Source organism: Labrus bergylta, chromosome 14, assembly GCF_963930695.1.
Source record: "Labrus bergylta chromosome 14, fLabBer1.1, whole genome shotgun sequence".
NCBI lineage: Eukaryota > Metazoa > Chordata > Actinopteri > Labriformes > Labridae > Labrus > Labrus bergylta.
The window spans coordinates 8338864-8362110 of NC_089208.1; the positions used below are offsets into that span (position 1 = coordinate 8338864).

The following is a 23247-nucleotide window of genomic DNA, read 5'->3' on the forward strand; positions in this document are numbered from 1 at the left end:
CAGAGCTGGCAGCATCACCTCTCGTCGCCCTCTCTCTTTATCAGCGTGTTTATGAACAATTGTGCCACATTGTTAGAAAAATGAGATACGAGCATCACGCCAGCAGCCACAAAGCCTGATATGAAACCCTCCCCTCAAACCCCTGTCAGGTCCTCCACCTCCCCCCTTCCCTCCAGCCCCCTCTAACCAGCATGGGGGAGGAAAGATGGGAGGACTGAGAGGCAGAAAAACTTCAATTAGGGCACAAAGGCTGACAGGAGAAGGAACCCCCCACCTCCACCCCCCCCCCCCCCCAATCTCTGCTCTACCACCACCACCACCCTCCACATGCGGAGCACCGGGCCCCAAGCATCACTCTTTGTCTGGCTACAGAGTGCTTATGTGCCAGCTGGAGGAAACACTCACACACGCACACACGCACACACGCACACACGCGCACGCGCACGCGCACACGCACACGCACACGCACACGCACACGCACACACACACACACACACACACACACACACACACACACACACACACACACACACACACACACACACACACACACACACACACACACACACACACACACACACACACACACACACACACACACACACACACACACACAACAGCAGGGCACCCCCAGAGCTCGTCTAGCCGGGGGTCATATTTGTGTATGTGCGTGTGTGAATGTGTGTGTGTGTGTGTATGTGTGTGTCAAGGCATGTAATGCATGCATGTGTGTCTTAATGTATGTCTGCATTAATAATGAATATAAATGTATCATTACGAAGGAGGGAAATCACACTGGCATGACTAAAACATTCACAAAGTCAAGGTTTTGAGGGCACACACACACACACACACACACACACACACACACACACACACACACACACACACACACACACACACACACACACACACACACACACACACACACACACACACACACACACACACACACACACACACACACACACACACACACACACACACACACGGGTTAATGTAAAGGGAAAGGCAGCAGACAGAAGCAGGCACTTCATCAAAGATAGATTTCTCTACTGTACAGAATCACAAATCCTTTGTCTTCAATCTGGGACAATATGGTATTGCCGACTCTTATCACTCCACACACAAACAAACACACACATGCACAAACACACACTGCTATTGCTGTTCCAATGTGTGCACTTCTGTGTACTTGTTCATGTACCTGACTTTCAGGGTTTGATGCCCAGCTCCCCTCCTAAATGTCTCATCATTCAAGGGGCAGAGCGGAGGCAAACAAAGAAAACACACACATGCCATGCCTTAGGACACACACACACACATATATACACGTGTGTGCCATATATGTGCCCTATATGCAAAAACACAACAAGCAGCATGTTGGTCTTTCTGGAGCATCACAAATGTACATGTATCAAATATTAATAGGTTTATAGTTAAGAAGGGCCATAACCAACTGTCTCTGTGTAACCTATGAACCTATGACACACACACAAACACACAGGTAAGAGCAGCTGAATATCCTTCTGGTTGCAGATGTTAACGGGGGGGGGGGGGGGGGGGGGGGGGGGGTTGGCCAGTCTGGCTCTTTGTATCATAACAACAAAGCTAGACACATCAGTGATGGCTTCATTCTCCGTAAAGGTCAACATTCGGCAACAGTCGTCTACTGAGTGTGTGTGTGTGTGTGTGTGTGTGTGTGTGTGTGTGTGTGTGTGTGTGTGTGTGTGTGTGTGTGTGTGTGTGTGTGTGTTGGGATAAAGGCCAAGCCGAGAATGAAAGGATAGGATCTAGACTTCAGGTAATTATTATTTTAAATGCCTCTGAGTGAATAGACGTTGTTTTTTCTTGTCTCTTTTTTGCTGAGCAGGGAAGCTGCATTATGTTTGATCAGCTTCAAGTAAGTTGGAGCCTAAAATCAGATTCCATAGTCCATGCGTCTATCCAATGTAGGTTACACAAATCAAAATCAATAGGACAATACAACCGGCTTTACCCAGAAGAGCCAGAAACTCAGACTACAACACAAAACACAAAAAAGGCAAAAATCAATCGTTGCTTTTGATCATGCATGTCATCCCACTGATCGCAACACACTGATCTGCATGATGCCCAAAGGCCTCTTTAGGTTCAAAAGTCAGATTAGAGGTCTCTCAAAGGAAACACATAATCTACTACACTGCTTCTACTGAAAAAACAATTTATTAAGATTTATTTTGAAAGCATTTATAAGCCTTCATCTTAAAATAGAATAAAAAAAGATAGAGAAAAGCATCACAGTGTCTGCAGTAGTGAATACAGAATATATTTTAAAACACATTATGTACACATTATGGATCAGATATGGTTGGAAATGATTTACTCGCACAGTTAAAGCAAAACAAACTTTGTTTTGTAAAAAAAAAAAAAAAAAAAATTGGTTGCTGGGATTCAACTCTGCTTTACAAGAAATGAAGATTTCCTTTCGCACAGTATGGAGGAAGATGGAGGCCATCACCAGTGCATTTGTCAAAATGTTCGGTTCTTCACTACTTTTCGATTCGTCTTTTAAAATGATCTCTTTTATGTCAATGATCAGTAATTTAAAAAGTGCCGAAGCGGGGAAAAAAACCCCAAGTCTCACTCATCCAAAAGCTGCCTTCAGGAGACAGAAAATACTGATTTAATTGCATGAGTGTGTTAGCAATGTTCAGGTACCTGAATGTCGCATACGTGTGCAATTTCAACAGTGTGCAAGAGTACGCTTGAAATTTTTGTTCATCAAAAGCAAAAAAATGACCCAATATTTGAAGCCCCTTCGGTATCTAAAGGGGTTTCCATGTTTTGATTTTTTTAGGATAATATTGAAGTTTAAGATTCTGGTGTTGTGACAACCCTTTAGTCCAGTGTGTGTGTGTGTGTGTGTGTGTGTGTGTGTGTGTGTGTGTGTGTGTGTGTGTGTGTGTGTGTGTGTGTGTGTGTGTGTGTGTGTGTGTGTGTGTAATTAGGCAGCCTATAGTCCCACCAGCCAATCAAAGTGCCACCCACCATGCGCCCACCCCTCCAGCCCCTCTGTTCTACCCAGATACTCCTGACCCAGCCACATCTACCCATCTCCCCCAACATTTCCACCCTCGGGGTAATTGGGGTGGTGGTAGGTGGTCTGTTGATTGTACTAATTTTCCAGTCACTACCACACTCCACTCTGAGGGACCACAGAGAGGGGGGGGGGGGGGGGGGACTTGAGCTTGTATAGCGCTTTTCTAGTATTCTGACTACCTAAAGCGCTTTTACACCGCATTCATACCCATTCACACACTGATGGCAGGAGTTGCTATGAAGTGAGACCATCAGAAGTAACTAATCCCATTCACACGCCGCCAACGAAGCAGCCGGTGCAATTCTGTATCTTGCCCAAGGACACGTCGGACATGTTGCTGCAGGATCTGGGGTCGATCCCCAGCTCCTGCAGCAACATGTCCGAGAGACGACTACTATATCAACTGAGCCACAGCCGCCCCCAAGTGTGTTTCTGGTGCAAGCCCATTGGTTAATTGTCAAAAGACACGTCTGCCCTTTTTACCAACCTGCTTTTGAAACAAACATCCACTCCCCCAACTTCCAGTGTTTTTACAAGTACTTGTGTGTGAGTGTGTGTGTACAGTGAATGAGAAGTGGGTCTGCGCACACACGCACACACACACACACACACAGACGGACAGCTGTGTTTCCATATGAGTGGTTTCAGAAGGCTTGATGAAGCGCTGGAGCGAAACAGAGTTCAAAGAAATACAAATGATTTAGGTTAGATGAAATTAGTCCAGGCAGAGAGAGAGAGGATATAATAAAAACTCTAAAAGGACACATTTCAAATGACTGTATTTAATGTCACAGGTTAATATTCGGAGGGAAAAAATATAATTGTTTTTCTTTTAAAAGACTTTATAAGTCATTTTGAAGACAGAAATAACAGAAAACACCTCATGCGTCGAGCTAAATGCTAACGTCAGCATGCAGCAACACATCCAAGACGATGGTGATGTTGTAAAAAGTACAGACAACAATGCAATAAAAAAAAAGTCCATTCTTTTGGAATTCTGTGATGGTTGAACACAATTTGGAGACGGATGGTGATATTCTCTCGCTTTGTGTTTTTCAGACTCCTCCCTTTGTTTTGGGGGTTGGGGGAGATGGCAGTCGGGACGAGTGATGACTATGCATTATTAAAAAGACCGGAGTGCACTTGTGATGAACGTCTGCTTGTTAAAAGGGGGGAATGCCTGAAATCATCTGGGGCATTCCTTTTTTATTGTTTGTGATTGCCTTCGAGTTTTCTTTCTTCTTCTGGGACATGGTGTGAAAATCCCTGTGGGTTTTGCTTTTAAATAAACCGAACAATGAAGTCATTTTTCTATCCTCTGTGTTTGTTATAATCCCCACAGTTTTTCTGCTTTGTTTCAGACGGTGTGAAAAACTCATTCATTCATTCAGTGGGACAAAGTATTGATACAGACATATCATTGTCCTGAGTCGTGTGCTGGTGCCGAATAACCATATTTACATTTTTTTAAAAGGCGTACCAAACACTTTGACTCGCACCTTCACCACTTCATGAATCCTCACGGTGGTTATTACATGAACCAGACTAACGTAAACAGAAGTTAATTGGCCAAAGAAGAAACTGACAGCGGGAAAAGCAGAAGAAGGAGAGCATAACGTTGGACAGCGGTGGAACAAAGTTAAGAGATGATAAGAGGTGAAAGTGACACCAAACTGCAGTGAATATTCATCCTAAACTGTGTCATGTTACGTCACTTTGTATTCTTCTGTTGGTCAGATATCATGATTTATCTTTGTATGATTATCTTGTAATATTAATCATCACTGAACCGCGGTATCGTGATATAATAGTCATTGTGGGCCTTGTATCAAGTCTGGTATAGTTTCTTATCTTACTATCTAATAAGTAACCCTGCAATTCCCACCCCTATTTAACAGTTACCGGTAACTTTATAGCCTTCTTAAAATTCAGTCAACTTTGTATCCATTAGACATATTAAAATGAAGATGGATAAATACAGGGGAACAAGACCGCACCAATCTCAGCTGCACCCTCAGTTAGGTTTTCTGTTTGTGATTTGTTTCCATAAAAAGTCTTACATCATTGCAATAGTGTGTCCCATTTTCTTACATTTCAGTTTCACTTGTGTCAATGGACTGATGTTTAATTTTCCACACTTCTTTCTGTGTGTCAATCAATATGTTTGGCCTTCAGATAATGTGAACAAAACTTGGTCAATACCAGCAGTCCATCGTAGTGATTTACCGGGGGTCTGCTATATGCAGACACGCCCCCCTTGAAAGATTTACTTTTGGGCTTTTTGTGCCTTTATTGTAGAGATAGGATAGTGGATAGAGTTGGAAATCAGGGAAAGAAGTCATTTAAGGATACCTTTCCAATAGAAAAGGACAGCTGTCATTAAAAGTAACACATGAACACCAAGTTTCCTTTAAGTGTTTGTGTCGGCGTCCCCCTCCCAACGCTGTCACTCTCAAGTGGTCCTGTGTGACTGTCAAAAGCATACTGTGTGTGTGTGTGTGTGTGTGTGTGTGTGTGTGTGTGTGTGTGTGTGTGTGTGTGTGTGTGTGTGCTCTGGCAGGTGAGAGCTCCTTTCTCCTCTCACCTCATTTGCCCTGCCCCCCCTCCCACCACCACCGTAACTCCTTCAGCATCCAATTATGTGGAACGATCCTGTCTAGGAGACCACCGCCTCATATCTGTGTGTGTCTGTCTGCTGCTTCTATATTAAACCAGCCGCTGATTTATGATAAGATAGAGCTTCCTTAAATACAATCCTCTGCCTGTTTGTGTCAAGGAGGAAGACAGAACAGGGGACAAAGAGATCCTGGACTGACTGTGTGTGTGTGTGTGTGTGTGTGTGTGTGTGTGTGTGTGTGTGTGTGTGTGTGTGTGTGTGTGTGTGTGTGTGTTTGCATGCGAGTGTGCGTGCTTATGAATGAGAGAGAGAGAGAGAGAGAGAGAGAGAGAGAGAGAGAGTATTCATCCTATGCCAGCTGAATCCACTTTGATCTATTGAGGTCAATGTGAAAATCATCTGAATCATGCTGTGATTGGACAGACACCAGATAAGCAGAACTGCCCCTCCAACACCCATCGACATAAACACACACGCGCACGCACGCACGCACGCACGCATGCACAAACGCACGCACGCACGCACGCACGCACACGCCTCACCATTTTTTTTACTCATCATTAGTTTTTGTTTCTCGTATGCAGACAAGTTGAGTATTTTCTTCTTTCAGCTTGTCTTGCATTTTGAAAACCAGCCAGGAGGACAACTAAGACTGCCTCATAGGAAATTAGTGTAAGTGTGCCTGAGCGCAGCTGCATGTATTTGTTCATGTTTGTAAATAAACACAAAGCCATGTGTGTGTTTCCAGCCAACTAATTGATTTCTGATGGAACTTATTACCTCAAGTGCCTGCCAAAAAAAAACGCAGAGCCACCATGAGGTTACAAAGACAAATACACAACAAATACACAAGCACAAAGACACACTTAAATAAGAAGGTGAACAGAGAGCGCAGCAGAAGTAACTATGTCCAAATAAAGAACTAGTGCTCTCTAGTGTTTGGTTTCTGTCAGCACAAGGGGGGGTGAGTGAAAATCTTCAATGTGTGTAGTGGTCAAAATTGTTGGAAAGTTAGAAAGGGAATGATAGGAAGGGATTATATTAGTTGAGATACAAGACCCAATTTTATCAGAAAAACATGATGATGATTTTAGGACTGACCTATGTGTCCCACATATCATCCTGCAGAGATACAACAAAGACTTTGCTGTTTGTATTTCACAGAAAATCAAAATATATATTCAAAAGATCACCAAGTGCGTTGTTTCTGTAGAAAGACTTTTAATGGCTGAAGACTTAGAAAAACAACACAATTAAGACTCATTATGCTGATCTACTACTTATGACAGCACGTTTTCAGAAGTACTACAGTTCAGGGTTGAATGTATCTAAAGTTGAGAAAATCACCAGAAACAGATTAAAAGAAAAAAAGGTCAAAAATCAAACCACAACAGCAAAAAGCATTTACATTTCCCATCATACACCTAACTAGAACATTTGTTTGAAACTTCCTGGTCTCCTTTATTACAAAAGAAATCCCCATTTTGTAATGCTTGCAAAAAAGATAAGTACTAAAGCCAAATCAGAGGTTTATTATTAGTGACTGTGTAATCATCCCTGAGCGCTGCCGAAATATTCATTACCTACAATGTGTCAGAATGCACCCTGATAAGACACAGACAGAGAACTGGACCTGCTGCTCTGCTGACATGTTTCTCTCTAACCTATGTACGGAGAATGTTAAGTGGTATACAAGACTTAACAAGGGAAACACGTTCAACATGCTGTGTGAAAATATCTTACTGGCACTTACATTTTTAAATGCCAATCCTTCTGTATTTGTGTCTCTGTCTATAACTTTGTGTTTTTGCTGCTGTCTGTCTTGGCCAGGTCTCCCTTGAAAAATAGGTTCTTAATCTCAATGGGACCAACCTAGTTAAATAAATACCTAACCCCTGGTTTAAATAAAAAAGGCATAAAAAAAGAAACATTCCTGAATTTCTTTTAACAATTGTCCACACGAGGTTGCTGTTTCCATCTTCACAACGCAGCACAAACCCACAGAATCCCCTCCAGTCAGGGTGAGGTCCCACTGCCATTATTATGTCACACATCAGGAAATTCTAGTTTGAAAGCATGTGATACTGACATGGGTGAAATCTGAAGATTTGTGGATTTACCAAGAGTTTTGATCTAGCTGGTGTAATTTTCTTTATTCATGCTTAAATAATCAAATAAGTCAAAAAGGGAATTTTAGAAACTAAAGATTCAACTGAGTTGTCTGTATTAGTGGTAATGAAAAGCTCCATAAGCACATACATAAATAAAAGTTTTGCACCTTGGTAAACACCAGAGCAGGGGATTTGTTAGCTACTTGGCACACATCCAGACTCAGGTTCACTGTGTCATCAGGACAGAACACAGCTCACACACCCTCCCTGTGGCACACTCAGAGACACATGAGAGGGACTCGCTGCAAAACTGAGTGAAAGCTGCACTATAGGGACGTGAGCCTGGGTCATAAGCATGAGATATGCCCTGTCATCCACATCTGTCATTTTCAAACTTGAATATAAATAAATGTATGGTTCCAATAACTCCGCATTTCTTCTCCTGTGGCCTTGAATCAAATCCTGCAGGAAAAGCGCAGTGTGTTGTATTGCTTCAAATCAGACATTGTGGACAGAAATGAATCATGATATAAAAAAGACAACAACAAACAGTGTTTGGTTTTACAAGGAGTACCTAAAACACTGTGCAAATAACTGGGATGATTTTCAATTAAGTATAATGCTTTGTTTATACTCTTAACCCTCGACCTGCAGGCTCAGTGTAGCTAGTATTTCCACATGGGATCCATCCACACAATGACACTTAATACAACATGAGGGGCTCATGTGACCTGAAACTCAAACTCTGTTTTCCTTCCAGATAACCAGTAACCAACCTTTCCTATTCATACCGTCTTCATATGGAATAAAAACTTCAATTAATTAATATCTTTCTCGGTTCTATCTTTGAGCTGTATAGAGACACATGTATTGTTTTGATCCCTCAAATGCAGTTAATCAAACACTTGTAGAAACCATGTACAGTACAATGAAGACAACAAGATAGTCACTCAACTGGAAAGTAACTGTGCATGCATCACTGCTTGACACTCTGGAGAGCGATAATGCTTGTTGCAATCCATACAGCACGCTCTGCTTGTGACATCCAGAAATATAACTGCTAATTTAATACTATAATACTCAAATTAATTGCTTTTTGACTGGTGATTACATCTAGTATCGGCTCATATGTGATAAAATGAGCTTATGATAGTCACTTGATATGTTAATATCGGCCGATATTATGTCTCTTATAACAAGAAAAAAAAAAAAACTTTCTTGAGAATGGCACAGAAGGGAAGGAGGGACAAAGGCTGGTACAGAGCTATGTCCTGTAGAGCTGGGAGAGAGAATAAAAGTGTGTTTGGGGTGAAAAGAAAGTCACATCATGAGAACATCTCCTGCTGGTAAAGCTATTAAAGCTTTAAGCCTGAGCCAAGACTCGTAAACAGACGGGATGGACCAATATTAACAGTCCAGAACACTTTCTCTCTGCCCTGAATGAGGCGTCTGACAATGTCAACATTCAGGAACAAGAAAAGAGGAAAAAATGCAATCATGCAATATTTGCTTCCTCCGTAGGTTGAGTTTTTTGCAGTGTTTGAAAAGAGCACTTCCTGAAATTATCATTCGAGCAATATGTGATGTTCCCTTACTTGAAGCATTAGTAACTTGTGGTCATCTAATATCCATCTCCATATACTCAGGAAATCATATCATATAAATCAACGGCTGAACAAATGTTGTTCACATAATGTTCTCTGTCCTTACCCGTCTGAGTCAGCAGATGTTGACCACTGTAGTACACCTCCAAATCCCCAACAATGGTATTCAGCTGCTTTCTATAACAAGTAACAGACCCAATATGCTACTTCCTAAATGTTTCTCAATAATACATTCTGAGCATCTAGATACTCGTCCAGGCATAGAAACACAAGCATTGACAAGTTCAAAGCTTCACTGTTAGTTACAGCATTCATTACCATGTAATAACCCAGCTCTCTCGTCTCTTGTTAACGTGCTGCATAATGTTTCAGACTTCAGCTTGGTACTGTTTGTATGATGCCTTCATTAAGGAATGACTGAAGCATCAGTCAAATATTCATATTTTTTGGGTGTCACAAAAAATGTACCTAATATAAAATTGACCTTCATCCGACTTGATGTTATTATAACATAAGTCAATTCTATTTAATGTCACTTTTCTGTTGTCACTACGTGTCCTTTCTTTTTTAAGCAAGCAACATTTAGCCTGTAAGATCTGTAAGCCAGAGTCACAACAATCTCAAATTCTGGATCAAGTAAAAACTGCTGCTATAAATCAACCTATAGTAGACCAACATCTCAAGACATGATTAGCCTGGCTAGGCTGCATTTAGTCATTCAATCAATCAATCAATCAGACTTTATTTATTAAGCACTTTTCATGCAACAAAAATGAGGCACAAATGCTTTACATAGACAAAAAAATAAAATCATATACATTATATATTTAGGATCTACTCAGACAGTTAAGAAGCTAGGTGGGGTTGGGGCGCGCTGGTGGCGCAATGGTTAGGGCGCCGCGTCCCATGTGTTGAGACTCTCGTCTCGAGCGGTAGGCCCGGGTTCGCTTCCACCCGTGGCCCCTTTCCGCATGTCATTCCCCGCTCTCTCTCCCTGGTTTCCGACTCTATCCACTGTCCTATCTCTGCATTAAAAGGCAAGAAAAGCCCAAAAAATAAATCTTAAAAAAACAAAAAAAGAAGCTAGGTGGGGTTGTGGGAGTTGGCTTATTACTCAGTGTTGATTCAGATTCATCTTTGCAGTGCATAGATTCAAATACTGTCCCTCAAAAGAGACATTTCTCTGTGATGGCTCTGGCTAACAGGAGCAAGCTAACGCAACAAAACACTGCCTATGGATGTTGATGCTATGTAATTATCAGGCCCTTTAGCTTGCTATAGGTAGAGAGCATGTGTTGGCTTGTACTGATATAAAATATTCAAAGCTCAGAAGGTTTCATTTAGTGTGCTAGTAGTTTGTTTTCTTTATTAACAACAGCAGCTTCTCCTTTGTGGATTCAGAATCCTGTGCAGGATTGTTGTTGCTAGCTAACGTGTGCTAACTGGCTACATTTGGCAGCTAAGGGGCGGAGACATCAACACCTTTATAAAAAAGTGAGATAATAGGGGAAAAAAGTGTCATTTTTCAACAACCTTGTTTAAGTTTAATGATCGGTCATAAAGGTCAGTGAAAAAGTGCTTTAATGAAACAAGAGACTTTTTGGAAAAAAAACGTGTGATTTAAAAATGTTAATAATAAGAAATACAATTGATATCCAATGTTACTGCTATTAAAGAGAGAAAAATGTCACTGCATTCTAAGGCTGTTTTTACTATTTCGAAAACAGTTTGTTCTTTTGTAGTTGAATAGTTTTTTTTAATCTATGCATTTTAGTATTGGGGTTCAATCCTACATACAATCTTTAGGTATTAAAAACCATCAACCACAAGAATTTCAAGGGGGGGGGGGGCAATCTGATAATCAAGACTGGCTTCCGGTCAAAGTGGAAGCAGTTGAACACACCCACTGACACACACCCACTGGCAGTGTGTCAGAGAAGACTGCAGGGCTCTTCGGTCCCAAATGCAACACACACAGACACGTACGCTCCTTACCACACAAACCACACTGCTGGGGTCTCCATGGCAGCAACCGAAGTCAGCCAATCAGACGTGAGTCAGTGATTTCTCGGATTTCACACTACAGTAAGAGGAAGCTTATCTCAACGTCCAAAACAAAAAAGGAGTTAAACTGTTAGCTGTATTGGTATTGAATTAAATATCCAGTGCTCTGATTGGAATAAGGTGTATCCCTGTGAAGAGAGAGCTCATAGTTGTAATAAGGAAACTGGAAACCTGTTGTACAGATATGTGTGGAAGTAACTTTAACTACAAATGAACTGAACTTTTACATCACTTCCATGATTAGCCAGTTGGCTAACATGTGTTTTGTTCATTTTGGTTAATGTACAGAACCAGCGACAGTGAGATACATTTATTGACCTCATTTCAATCCCGGGCACACAGGTGGTTTATTCATTCAGTTGCTGTTTGAATCAGCTAACTGACAGGAAAACCACCACTCTCTGCCACCCTGTAGTCTGCAGCTGCTAATCTCAACTAAAACAACTCTTTCAAGTTAAAGAATTTCACATCAAGAATAAGATTGTTTTTTCCTCTACTTCCATATACTCCCCTGGTGTTAAATAAGAAACGCTATTAAATGAGATAGCAAGTTCAGTTTGTTTGTCCAGTCTCCGTTTCTAAAATAGTTTGACGAGGGGAAACAGAGGGTGTTATGAGCAAGGGGTAATCCAGCTCAGCCCTGTCTCAAGGGAGATGGAAACAGTGGGGACTTTTTGGTGGATGGCGGAAGAAGAGCTTTGTGTGTAGATGACTTGTCATCTCTGTCAGCTTGGAGCCTCTCACTGCTCCTCTTACATTAATAACTTCTCTAGAAAACCATGTCCTTAATCACAAATCTCTGGGAGGTCCATGCTTTTGTTGATAACACAAACACACACGTACCAAGGGCAGTTTGTCACATTGTCCTAACTGTATTCTGACAGGAAATCTACTATAATCACATTCAGTTCATATCGTTGTTTGGAGCAGAATAGCTGACTTTCTGTGAAGCCTCTACCTCTGTGGAAACTATATTTATTTTCAGTGTGTTCTCGTGCTCTTATAGTGAAGTCTAAAGCCCCATTTCAGCCCCACGGTGATTACAGCTGTGCTGTCAACAGCAAGGACACATTTTATCAAAGCCCCTGAGTTCAGAGGAACACTGTATAAGTCCAGCACGTATAAGTCCAATGGGAGGTGTATTGTTTTTAGCCCAAACCATAGTCTTTCCCTAAACCTTACAAAGAAGTGTTGGCGTCTAAACCTAGTCAAACCCTTTGAAGACATTAACCACTCAGCTATAGGTACTACCAACACTGGTAGGTTTGGTCAAGGCACCAACATTACTGGGTTAGTTTTAATACTATTTTATAGAAAGCAACACCACTAAAGTTAGGTTTAGGTACCAACACTACTCAGGTCTAGGTGCCAAAAATACTATGTTAGGTTTAGGTACCAACACTACTCAGGTCTAGGTGCCAATAATACTATGTTAGGTTTAGGTACTCAAACTTCTGAGTAAAGTTGAGGTATGTCTCGCACTACAGGTTAAGCCTTTGGTAGTTGAACTATTGTGTCATATTTAGGTAGCCTCACTACTTTAGGTTTTGGTCCTAACACTACTAATTAGGTTAAAGGAAGACGACTTTTTGATCCAGCAGATGTCGCCCTTGAGCACCAGCAACTCGCGCTGCACTGTTGCGTTAGCATGCTAATGCTAGCGCTCTATATTTGGCTCGTAGCTTCGCACTGCATGTACACGAAATGACCGTGATCTAAAAACGCCTATGGGACATTCAAATAAGCAGTGAGTACAGAATGTTATTCTTCTTTTCTCTAGTCCCTCAATTAAACAACTTTTATACAGGAGGGGAAGAGCCGGCCGGCCGACAGTCCAGTCCATTTTAACACGCTGTAGATACGGCTCGGAAAGCTCGGAAAGCATCACAGGCAGCGGGACTCGGGTGTCACACTCATTGTAGACAGTCATGACTCACAGAGTTATTTTCAGAGGGATAAACTTGATTTCTGCTGCATTCGAATGTGAAAAATTCCATATTCTTCCATTAAGGTACCAAAACTATGTCATTAGACTTAGGTAACTGCCTTTTTTGGGATAATGTCCTAATGCTTCATCGTTAAGTTTAGGTACCACCACGTCTTCCTTAGATTTAGTTATTAGCACTTCTTTGTTAAGTTCAACACTTCTTTATTAGGCAGAATAATATCAGGGACAAATTAACGTTTTATCTCAATAGGTGGGAACCACAACTGTAAAAGTCCCAAACACAAAACAATGAAACCACATGCTTGCGTTTGTCACCGTTCAATGTGTTACATTGATTTCACATTAAACTATGAATAACGTCTGGTCTAGCACCTCCCCCACTTCCATTAATCATTACAGTTTCAACAGCAGTGGATTGTGGCTGCTAACGTCAGAAAACTACAGGAGGATGTTATTACCTCATGGGAGGTGACAGTGCTACACTGAGTGACAGCACTGTGGGAAATCCTGGTATTGTGAAAAAAGGCCCTCAAAGAAAAGGTCCGTCAAAGTCATTGTAAAGTTGTTTGACAGCTGCAAATATTCAACTCCAGCATCGAGCTTGTAAAAAAAAAAAGCAGCGATTCTAGAAAACTCACACCTCCTCCTCGCTCTCTCACAGATACATTTTGTCTGCCTGCCTCCACAACAAGACATCCATCACCAAGGTAACAAGGGCACAAGGCAAGCCAGAAATAGTTTTCTTTTTAGTTTTGAGGATTTCAAACTGATAGATTTGTTGACTGTCTTGGAGGGAGGCTTTATGGGTATACAGTATGTTTAACAGGAATTGCAGTCAAATTCAATACTGAACAGGACCTGAGAGGGTGTCATTTCTACTTTAAATCATGAAAGTAAAACATGACATTGAGGAAGAGATGTTAGTTTATGTCAAGTGTCAATGCATTCCGACATTGCCAACACAAATGGATTAATATGTCTACATTTGTAAAAAAAAATAAGAAATGTGAGTATTCCCACTTATCAGTAAGCCAGTGTCAGCATTACATTTGTATCATGTGTTTACTTTTATGTTCATGTGCTACAGCAAAGAGGCAAACAAGAAGCTGACATACAACAGTAGCAATATGTCAGTCTGAATTCTACAGCTGCACCTTGGATATAACTAAGACAACCCAGAGTTATAGGGACATAATTACATTTTTGTCTCAGAGGACTGTCTGGCATGGTATGAATCCTTCACTTTACCGTTACAGGCTGTAGAAACTGGAGCCGTCAGACCGTCCAGAAAAATCACAACAGTGTACAGAGGGCATTTAATGAAGCCTCAAAGCTTGAAAACACAACTTCCTGTTTTTTTTTTGTTTTTTTTGTAGAAGCACAAACAAATCCAATAAAGTGAGTGTGATAGTTCAAATGCAAAACAATATATGACAGGCTCATAGTTCGGCTGCTACACATGCTGTTCAGGACGAGCCCAGACAAGCCCCGCTTATCTGAGTGAAGAGCCAACCCAGGGGAAAGGAGAAATATGTGTGTCAACCGCTTTCTCACAGAGTGACAAGAACAGGTCTGTTCTCTCGTTTTACCCTGAGCTCGTGTTGCTGAAATCTTCTCTTCCAACAACACATCCATGTAACAGCTTTTTTTTTTTTTTTTTTTTAAGTAATAAGAATTGTTCTTTTTGTTATTGCAGATTACACAGCATGGGCTGCCAGGCCTTTCTAGGGACATAGATGTATTCATTTTGAACATTTAGAGAGGAAACATGAAAGAACCAAAGGATGTAATGAGGGTTGATATCTCTTTGAAGCATTTAAAATATGGTCATCGTATCTTTTTTTCTCAACCGGGTTTTGTTTATTGTCTTACTTTGCAAAACATCGATAATCCGTGTAAACCTCAGGGATAAACAGTTACACTTGCATTGGCCGCATGACCACCAAGACCCTCAAATTGATGGCTAGAATACATTTTTAGTGGACTAAATATGAAAGGCAATTAAACGCAACACAATCCTTATTAGATATGACACCTCAACTAATAAAAATTAAGCACTTACGCTGTATGTAGTAATCAATGGAGCTGAATAGTATATCAAATGATGATGGATGATCCTCTTGCTGTAAAATTGATCTGACCTGCTCAAGCTCTTTGGCTGCAGTAACCAGAGCAGCTGAAGTATCAGAGCTCACAAATGTTAGCTCAAAGAAATCAGAGAGCAGGTAGAACTGGGATAATCTGCTGAAAAAGCCTCTCAGTATGGGGATAAAACTTGGTGTCCACAGAGTACATTTTTGCGGCCATTGAACACTGGCCATTGTAAATGTTCAACCCTGAGAGCTGCAATGATTCATTTATTCGTCAATACGTCGTCTTAAATTAATCACCAACTACTTTGATTTCTGGTTAGAAGTCTGTCAGTTCCGGTTTCTATTAGCTGTGAATATTTTCTAAAGTCTTTCCTCCTCTGTGACACTAAATTGAAAATCTTTTGGTCGTAAAAAAAAAAAGAGACAGGAAATAAGAGGAGGATGTGTTCCCTTTTATGACATATTAACTAATATGTTAATAGATACAAAATATTATCACAATTCTCTAAACTTTGCATAGGTCACATGTGTCTTAATAAAGCTTTTAACACATGTTAACCATAAGTTTGAAATAGCTATACAGCCACACTTGGGTACACTTCTGAATTTAACTTTGAGCATGACAAGAGTTCTTCTCTCACTCAGTTCTTTTCTGAGCTACCGGGCAAGAGGAGTGTGTCAAAGGTTCAATCAGACGAACAGGAAACAGGTATCCTGTGGGTATAGCTCTACATGATGTGACCTGATGAACTTTCAGTTCACTATCACATTTACTGTCCTGTTGAAACTTTAGGACGTATTAAAACGTTGAGTCATCTCACTTCACCACGAGACGTGCAGAAATGAAAAAACAGAAGCAGATCCAAGATGCAGTGGGCTAAAAATAAACAAGGTATTACATCTGATTCTACCTTAATCTTGCTTTCTGTTTGAACTCCATAAAGAGTAAAAAAGTTTTAAATAGTCACGACTCACGACTCTCGACGGAAACAGGGATCTGTCGGTCACGCTGAATAGTTGTCCGCTCCTTACTTTAGGCTATACATGACCGGCCTGGACCAATAAATATGTAAACTCTTCAATTTTCAATTTGTCCAGTGAGATTTTTCCTTTTTAAGCAAATATCAAAAGACAAAAAAAAAAAGCACAGACACAAGAGCATTGAACTAACAGTGGATTATTTCAGCTGATGAATCAGAGGTGAATCAAGAAGCACTCAGAGAGGCCTGACCTCTAGATTCAGAGTCACATGACCTGATGCATGAACTGTTTCCCAGCAAATGCACATTGCACAAAAGCAACAGAATGAGCAAGACCCCGGGTATGAGCCCACTGTTGGTACGTGTGTGTGTGTGTGTGTGTGTGTGTGTGTGTGAGAGAGTGGGAGAGTTTGAGAAGACCATATTCCAAGTGGGCAGAGCAGAGGCCCCCAAAAAAAAATGATTCAAGGTCTGCACACAGCTCCACACACCCTCCATTGTTTCGAACCACAATCAAGCCTTTCCACTGATTATCCAAGATGTCAGAGCAAACATCAATATCCTGCTGGACAACAAAGATGGAATAGATTAAAGACTTTCAGTAAGTGCTTGTGTTTTACTGACCCACAGGTTTAAAGGCTTTCCTTGAATGGCCTGCAATAGAAGACAAAGCAGGAGTGTGTTCACTGTTCTTGGTTCATCCTTCTTTTTTTTTTTGCAGCACCACACCAGCTCAAGAATCATAAAACACAGAGAGAAAGCAACATCTGGAACTGAAAGTTTAATGTAGCTGTCCCCTTATTAATATGTATTGTTGGATTCTCACTTCCAATATAAAAGCTAGTGGCTTCCTCAAATCCTTTGTCATAATTCAGACTACTGCATATCTGTCAATTCACTTAAAGGCCTTCAACAGACCAGTGAACAGTTAGTACTAGTAAGCCACCCATAATCCTCCACATTCACAGGCAGATCAGACAGAGGCACGAGGATGTGTCACCAAATGCGTTTTGTCTGCTCAAAAAGCCTTCCTCAATCTATTCTTATGTTAAACGTAGTCACTGACTCTTGACCCATGACGTGCAGACAATCTCAGTCAATGTTGCCATACTCTCTTGGGGAAGTTTTTGAATCCTGCTTCCTGAATTTGCCTTCATAAGACATTTATCTCTAAAATCATTTCTTCCACATGGCTGGAAGTAAATTAGTTTTGTGTGAATTATCAGGATACAACCTTTAGTTTTAGAAAACTACAACAGAAATAATTGATAGTGAACATTTTGGGCTGTATGCTTGTTGGCTTTCTTCCCAAGAGTAAAAGATGAATTAAAAACACAATGAGTATGGTAAATAATATGATGCTATAGTGCAATCAGCACATTAGCACTTGTTTAAATTTAGAGTTGTCATCACAGAGTTTTTCTCAAGGTTTAGGCTTTATGCCTTTATTCTAGGGACAGGATGGTGGATAGGGTCAGAAATCGGGGAGACAGAGAGCAGGGAACAAAAGGAACCCGAGCCGCCAGCCTCCGCACATGGGGCGCACTCACCAACCACTAGGCCACCGGCGCCCCGTCATATAGTTTTTCAAGCAGGGCGTGCACTGATACCATACTTTAGAATTCTCTCAGTAGATACTTAAAAAGAGACATTCTGTGAACATTTTCATTTTCATTGCAAGAAGACGTCTCTTGATTTCCTTAAAGTCTCCCTGTTCAAAATCTCCAATTCCTTTTTTATTGAAACTCTAAATGTCATTCTATTTGGTAATCTGTGAGATGTTTCCGTCTAATGTATGTGTGGTATCTTTCTCAAAATGTATGCAGGTCCTGATAAAAAGCAGAGACTTCAAGCCAGGCTCTGGCAGAAATAAACAAATCTGTACACAAGCACCTCGAATGTTTATTATCTGACGTTATCTTTCCTGCGGTGTGACTGGAGGAAATACCTGCCAATTTCTTGGCCCAGGGCAGTAACTTCCTGTAGTAACTTCCTGAAAAGGCGAAACAACTAGACTCAAGAAAGTGAAGCACAGGTAAGAAGTAGAACAGTAGGTCAACCAAAAAAACAACATAACAACAAAATGATTTACTAGCATAGAGGTGCTGTGAGCAGACCGTGTTACTATTTGTAAAAGTCAGGGTCCCTGTTTCCCACTGTTTTCAGTCTTTGCGCTGAGCATAAGCTAACTTCTTCATATTTACCACACAGAAAGAAGAACTATCAATCTCCTTATCTGATCTGATCTGACTTTTAGTAAGAAAGCAAATAAACACGTCCCAAACTGCTATGAGCTTCTGAATTCTTGGACTGGTAGCCTAAAGCCTCAGTGGCCGTCACTTAAATGAAGTTGCATTCGCTCACAGATATGAGGTTAATTGAATCATGCATCAACATCACTTGACCTCAAATAAGGTGGATGAAAGACTTGAAATTAAATCAATTGCAAAAAAAAAAGGCCATCTGAGTCACATTTTCAAACGAATGAAAGACAGTGTCCATGTGGAAAAGGTTTCCCCTGTTTGCAACCAACTGCATTGTTTCCCGTGGGACATGCTGTAAGGTAAACTACCAACCTAATGTAGATGACTTCATTAAAGTAAAATACCTTATATACACAAATGTAGCCACATACAAGTTCTCTGCTCTCTGATGTACTGTGCCAAAAGCATGTTCTCCAAACACCTGAGGCCTCTGAGGTAAACCATAATATACATTGTCCATGCACATTCTCAGAATGAGAGGAAGTAGAATATGTTACTGGAGCAGAGGTTCAAAGAGGAACTAACTTCTAGAAATAGCTGCTGATTATTCATGTTTGGCATCCAACCACAACATCGTGTTACAGTGTGGTAGTTATGCTCTGAAATGTGGCAATGGGTTGTCACGGCAGGAGTCAAAAAAGTGTTCAAAATAAATTCATGAATCACACAGCAATGGACAACACCACACCAGTAGATGTTTCAGTTCCAATTTCTCACACTCAAGAGGCCTTTAATTCCCATGTCAGGTCCTTAGACGCACAAATTGTATTCAAAGACGCCTGTATGACTTGCAACTATCATTGATTGCACAGTGTCTTCTTTAGGGAGGTGCAATAGGTCATGAAAAGGGCATCTCTTACAAATCCCACTTTTTAAATCATCATTGTGGCATAATATTTTGAAGGTATCAATGTAAATGCATTTCGCAATCTTTTCTTGAAACACACAAGAAAGATATCAACTGATAACATGTGTATGCACTATGCAGTTTTGTTTACTTATTTTTGCACCAAACGTCATGTAATTTTATGACATTTTGGGAAATGATGAGGCTAAATGGAATATTAACTCATTTCTGTTCTGCACACACCACTTCGGAGGATTAACAGTTTGCTAATTGAGTGAAATAATCAAATCAGAGAGCCTGAATGTCCATCATGACTGTTCTGTTGTGCCATGTAGGCTACTCTACTCTGAAATGATTTGTTCAAGTGTCAACTTTGTGTTTTGAAAATGATTTCCCCCATTTAGTACAATCAAGCAGTGGAGGCGTTGGCGTAAAGCCGACGTTATTACCTGCAGAAGAAGAGTCGTCATGGTCGGAGCTCAGGTACCCATCACTCCTCCTGTCAGGGGTGCTGCACCCGGAGCCCCGGGAGGCTCTGCGGAGAATCTGCTGGAAGGACGGGGACAGCCTGCCGTCGTCGCCGGAGTCGAAGTCCCTGCTGTGGCGGAAAGGCCGCCGGTTGTCCCGGTAACTACCTGAGGTCATGAGGTTGTCCTTGCCCGCCGTTTTTGGCGTCAACAAATTATTCCTGACAAAATTTTCATTCAGCTCGGTGTCCTCGTACTCTCGGTCACTGCTCGGCTCGTTATCATTCGGTGGACAGACCCCACCATGGGCCGGGTCTACTCTCTGAAAGCTGGGCTTCCGCGGCGGGACAGGGATGGGGACGGGCTTACCTGTCTTCCCGCTAAACCTGCTCCGTTCCCGGTTGAAGCAGCTCGCGACTCCCGCTGTGTTACCCGCACCATGGTGCTTCAGCTCCCCAGAGTTGGAGACCTTAGACATCCTGTGGCCGTCCACTTCCTCGTCCCTCCGCTGCTGTTTTACAATATTTCCAGTTTTAGCAAAGCCGAAGGTGTCAGCATTAAAGTTTTCATCCTTGCATTCAACCCTTTCCGGGTCGTTTCTCTTCCCTCGAGACATGGTGGTCTGCAGGTAGATCACCTTGAATTTCTCCTCCGCCAGCGCCTTCTGCAGCGTCTTCAGGTTGGCTTTACACGTCTCCAGCTCCGACTCGATGTCCTCTACAGAGTTCAAGTCCATTCGGGGCACTTCTCCCTCGGGAAATTCATTCCTCCAGTGTTTGGCAAATTCCTCCTGCTCCCACATATCGATGTTTAAATCGGGCTTTAACGCCAACCACAGGGGTCGTGAAGCGACGGTGAGAAAACGCTGTAGCTAACTGTGCCGACTCTGTATCTGTCGCAGACACCCACCTTCTTACCTGCTTTGGGTTTTCACGGAGAGGAAAAACTGTCTGTCAGTGTGAACTTGTTCTCAACATCTTCAGCCTCCCCTCATCTGCGTGAGCGCCGTGAGCGTGTGCGAGACGCGGATAACAAGTTTAGTCACTACACGAAAAGTTTCGAGACTTCCTGTATTCGGCCGTGCTGCATTCAAGTGCCGCTTGAATAATTGCGTTGTATATAATTTTTAAATGACAATGCCGAATGTCTGCCCGATAGTTTACCTTGTTTGACCAACTATGTTTCGGTCACCACCATCGAGTTACCTGATGCATGTGGCTTTGGGATTTAGTGACGCGTAGCCTACTATTTAGAAATCAAGGGTAACAGACCTAGGGACTACTTTCTTTTAAATTCGCATATGGGGTTATGTTTTTATATGATGATGTTGAAATTTATAAGGAAATTAGCAACATCATATTGGAAATAAAAGAGGGGGTGGGATACTATATTAACACAATCATTATTCAGCTGGAATTCCGGAATTCAGCAGATTATATATTTCACTTATATAAAGTGTAAACAGCAAATGTACACTATGATTGTATCTCCACGTAATGCATACAAAATGACATGGATACCACAGAGAACTCCCTAACATGCCGAGAAAGGACAGACAATTCCGACATTTCTTGAATGCATCATGTACCAGTTTAGTGGAGGCAATTGAGAAGTGCCTCAGTCAAGCAACTATCAGGCTTAACCACACTGCTTATCTTGCTTTATAGAAGGAGCCTTGTGTACATCAGTTTGTGTTTTTTTTTAAATGCCAGACCATGTCATAACTTACATTAAAACACATCCCCATTATCTGGCTCGTTCTGACTCTTATTTTACCTCTGCAGCACAATCTTTAGTGAAAAGAAATGTGCCTTTGCTTAGCTTTTCCCCCCACTGTGTGGCACATCACACCCTTCACATTCACCGTTTCATCATTTTAAAATTTTAACATGACAAAAATGTTCTATCTTACCTTGAAAGCCTTTGATCATGTTGATTTTCATGACTGGTGACTAGACAGAGATAGAAACATAAAACCTAATCACCTTTAACTCTGCAGGATGCATCTGTGGTGAAAATTGGTGAGCAGCCAAGCATCAGTGTTCCAGTAAAACAGAATAGAAACGCTTTACAGAAGAGGAGACAGTTATCATAGCAGTGTAGGGTGAAGGTAGGGATGAACGATCGGTATTTTGAAGTGCCTATTTGGATCTCTGCCCAGTACTGAAAGATTATTCCCCTAAAAAGCTTTCAGCCAAGAGGAATCATTGATCATCACTGAGAGCCCTGATTTTGTTACTGTAATGAATAGAAGAGAAAGGTTATGGGCAGCCTGTAGTCATGAAACTAAATTACTCATCTGAAGTCTAACATGACAAAGCAGGAAATGTAAGCAACCTTCTGGTTTATCTTCAAGTCTTCAGCAGTCAGCTGGTGGAAAGACGAAGAAGTAATGAGAGTAGCTGAGACTTACATACTTCTCATGCTTTACTGATATTATCGTTTCAGTAATATTGAAAACTAAGGTGTGGTTTCTCGGACGCTTGATATTTCCAAAGACAATGACATAGCCTAAGAAATGGCAGACACACACACACACACACACACACACACACAAAGATGTACATGACAGACAGCATTTTTGGAATGCCATTTCCAAAGGGCCTCGTTTTTCATTAAACCTCAAATTCACCATTATTTTGATCCAAGCTAAAATTCACTGCATTAATCAAAGGCGAATAAAAAGCCCAAAATACAACATCATAGAGCTATACAGTACTATGGTTGTTATTTTTATTTTTTACCATACATATTTTGAAATGTTTGCCAGACATCTAGAACTACTTCATCTACTTCCACATGTCCTGTTTGTCAACAACTGCCAGCTGTTCAACAGAAATCAACCTGTGAATGAAGAGAAACCCTGTAATACTGTAAGGCAAACAACAGTCCCATATAACGCTGTAACTGTAGCATTCATTATGCAGGTTGAAAACGACGAGTCACTGTAAACACACCCGTATATAAACACTGATTATGTTATCTGACACATAATGTATACAGTGTCTTCACAGGGTATTAACAACAGAATAACAGGTGGTGTTGTGTTAATGCAAAGTGTCTGTGGTGTGTTCTGTGCCAAATGGAGACACAGAGCTTTATTGATAATGGCGTTAGTTAGAATGAGCTTTGGTCAGGATTTTGATTACTCAAACTAGTATTGATTGAAA

General features: G+C 41.2%; 1 protein-coding gene across 1 annotated transcript in view; it reads right to left on the bottom strand.

Moving 5' to 3' along the window:
• The window catches only part of abr (ABR activator of RhoGEF and GTPase), a 138682-nt gene extending 117581 nt beyond the window's left edge, over positions 1 to 21101 (bottom strand). The window contains exon 1 of the mRNA XM_020653784.3: positions 20060 to 21101. Coding sequence (XP_020509440.1) covers positions 20060 to 20879 — 820 coding nt within the window. The 5' untranslated portion in view covers positions 20880 to 21101. The remainder of the gene's footprint in view (positions 1 to 20059) is intronic.
• Positions 21102 to 23247: the final 2146 nt, after the last annotated feature.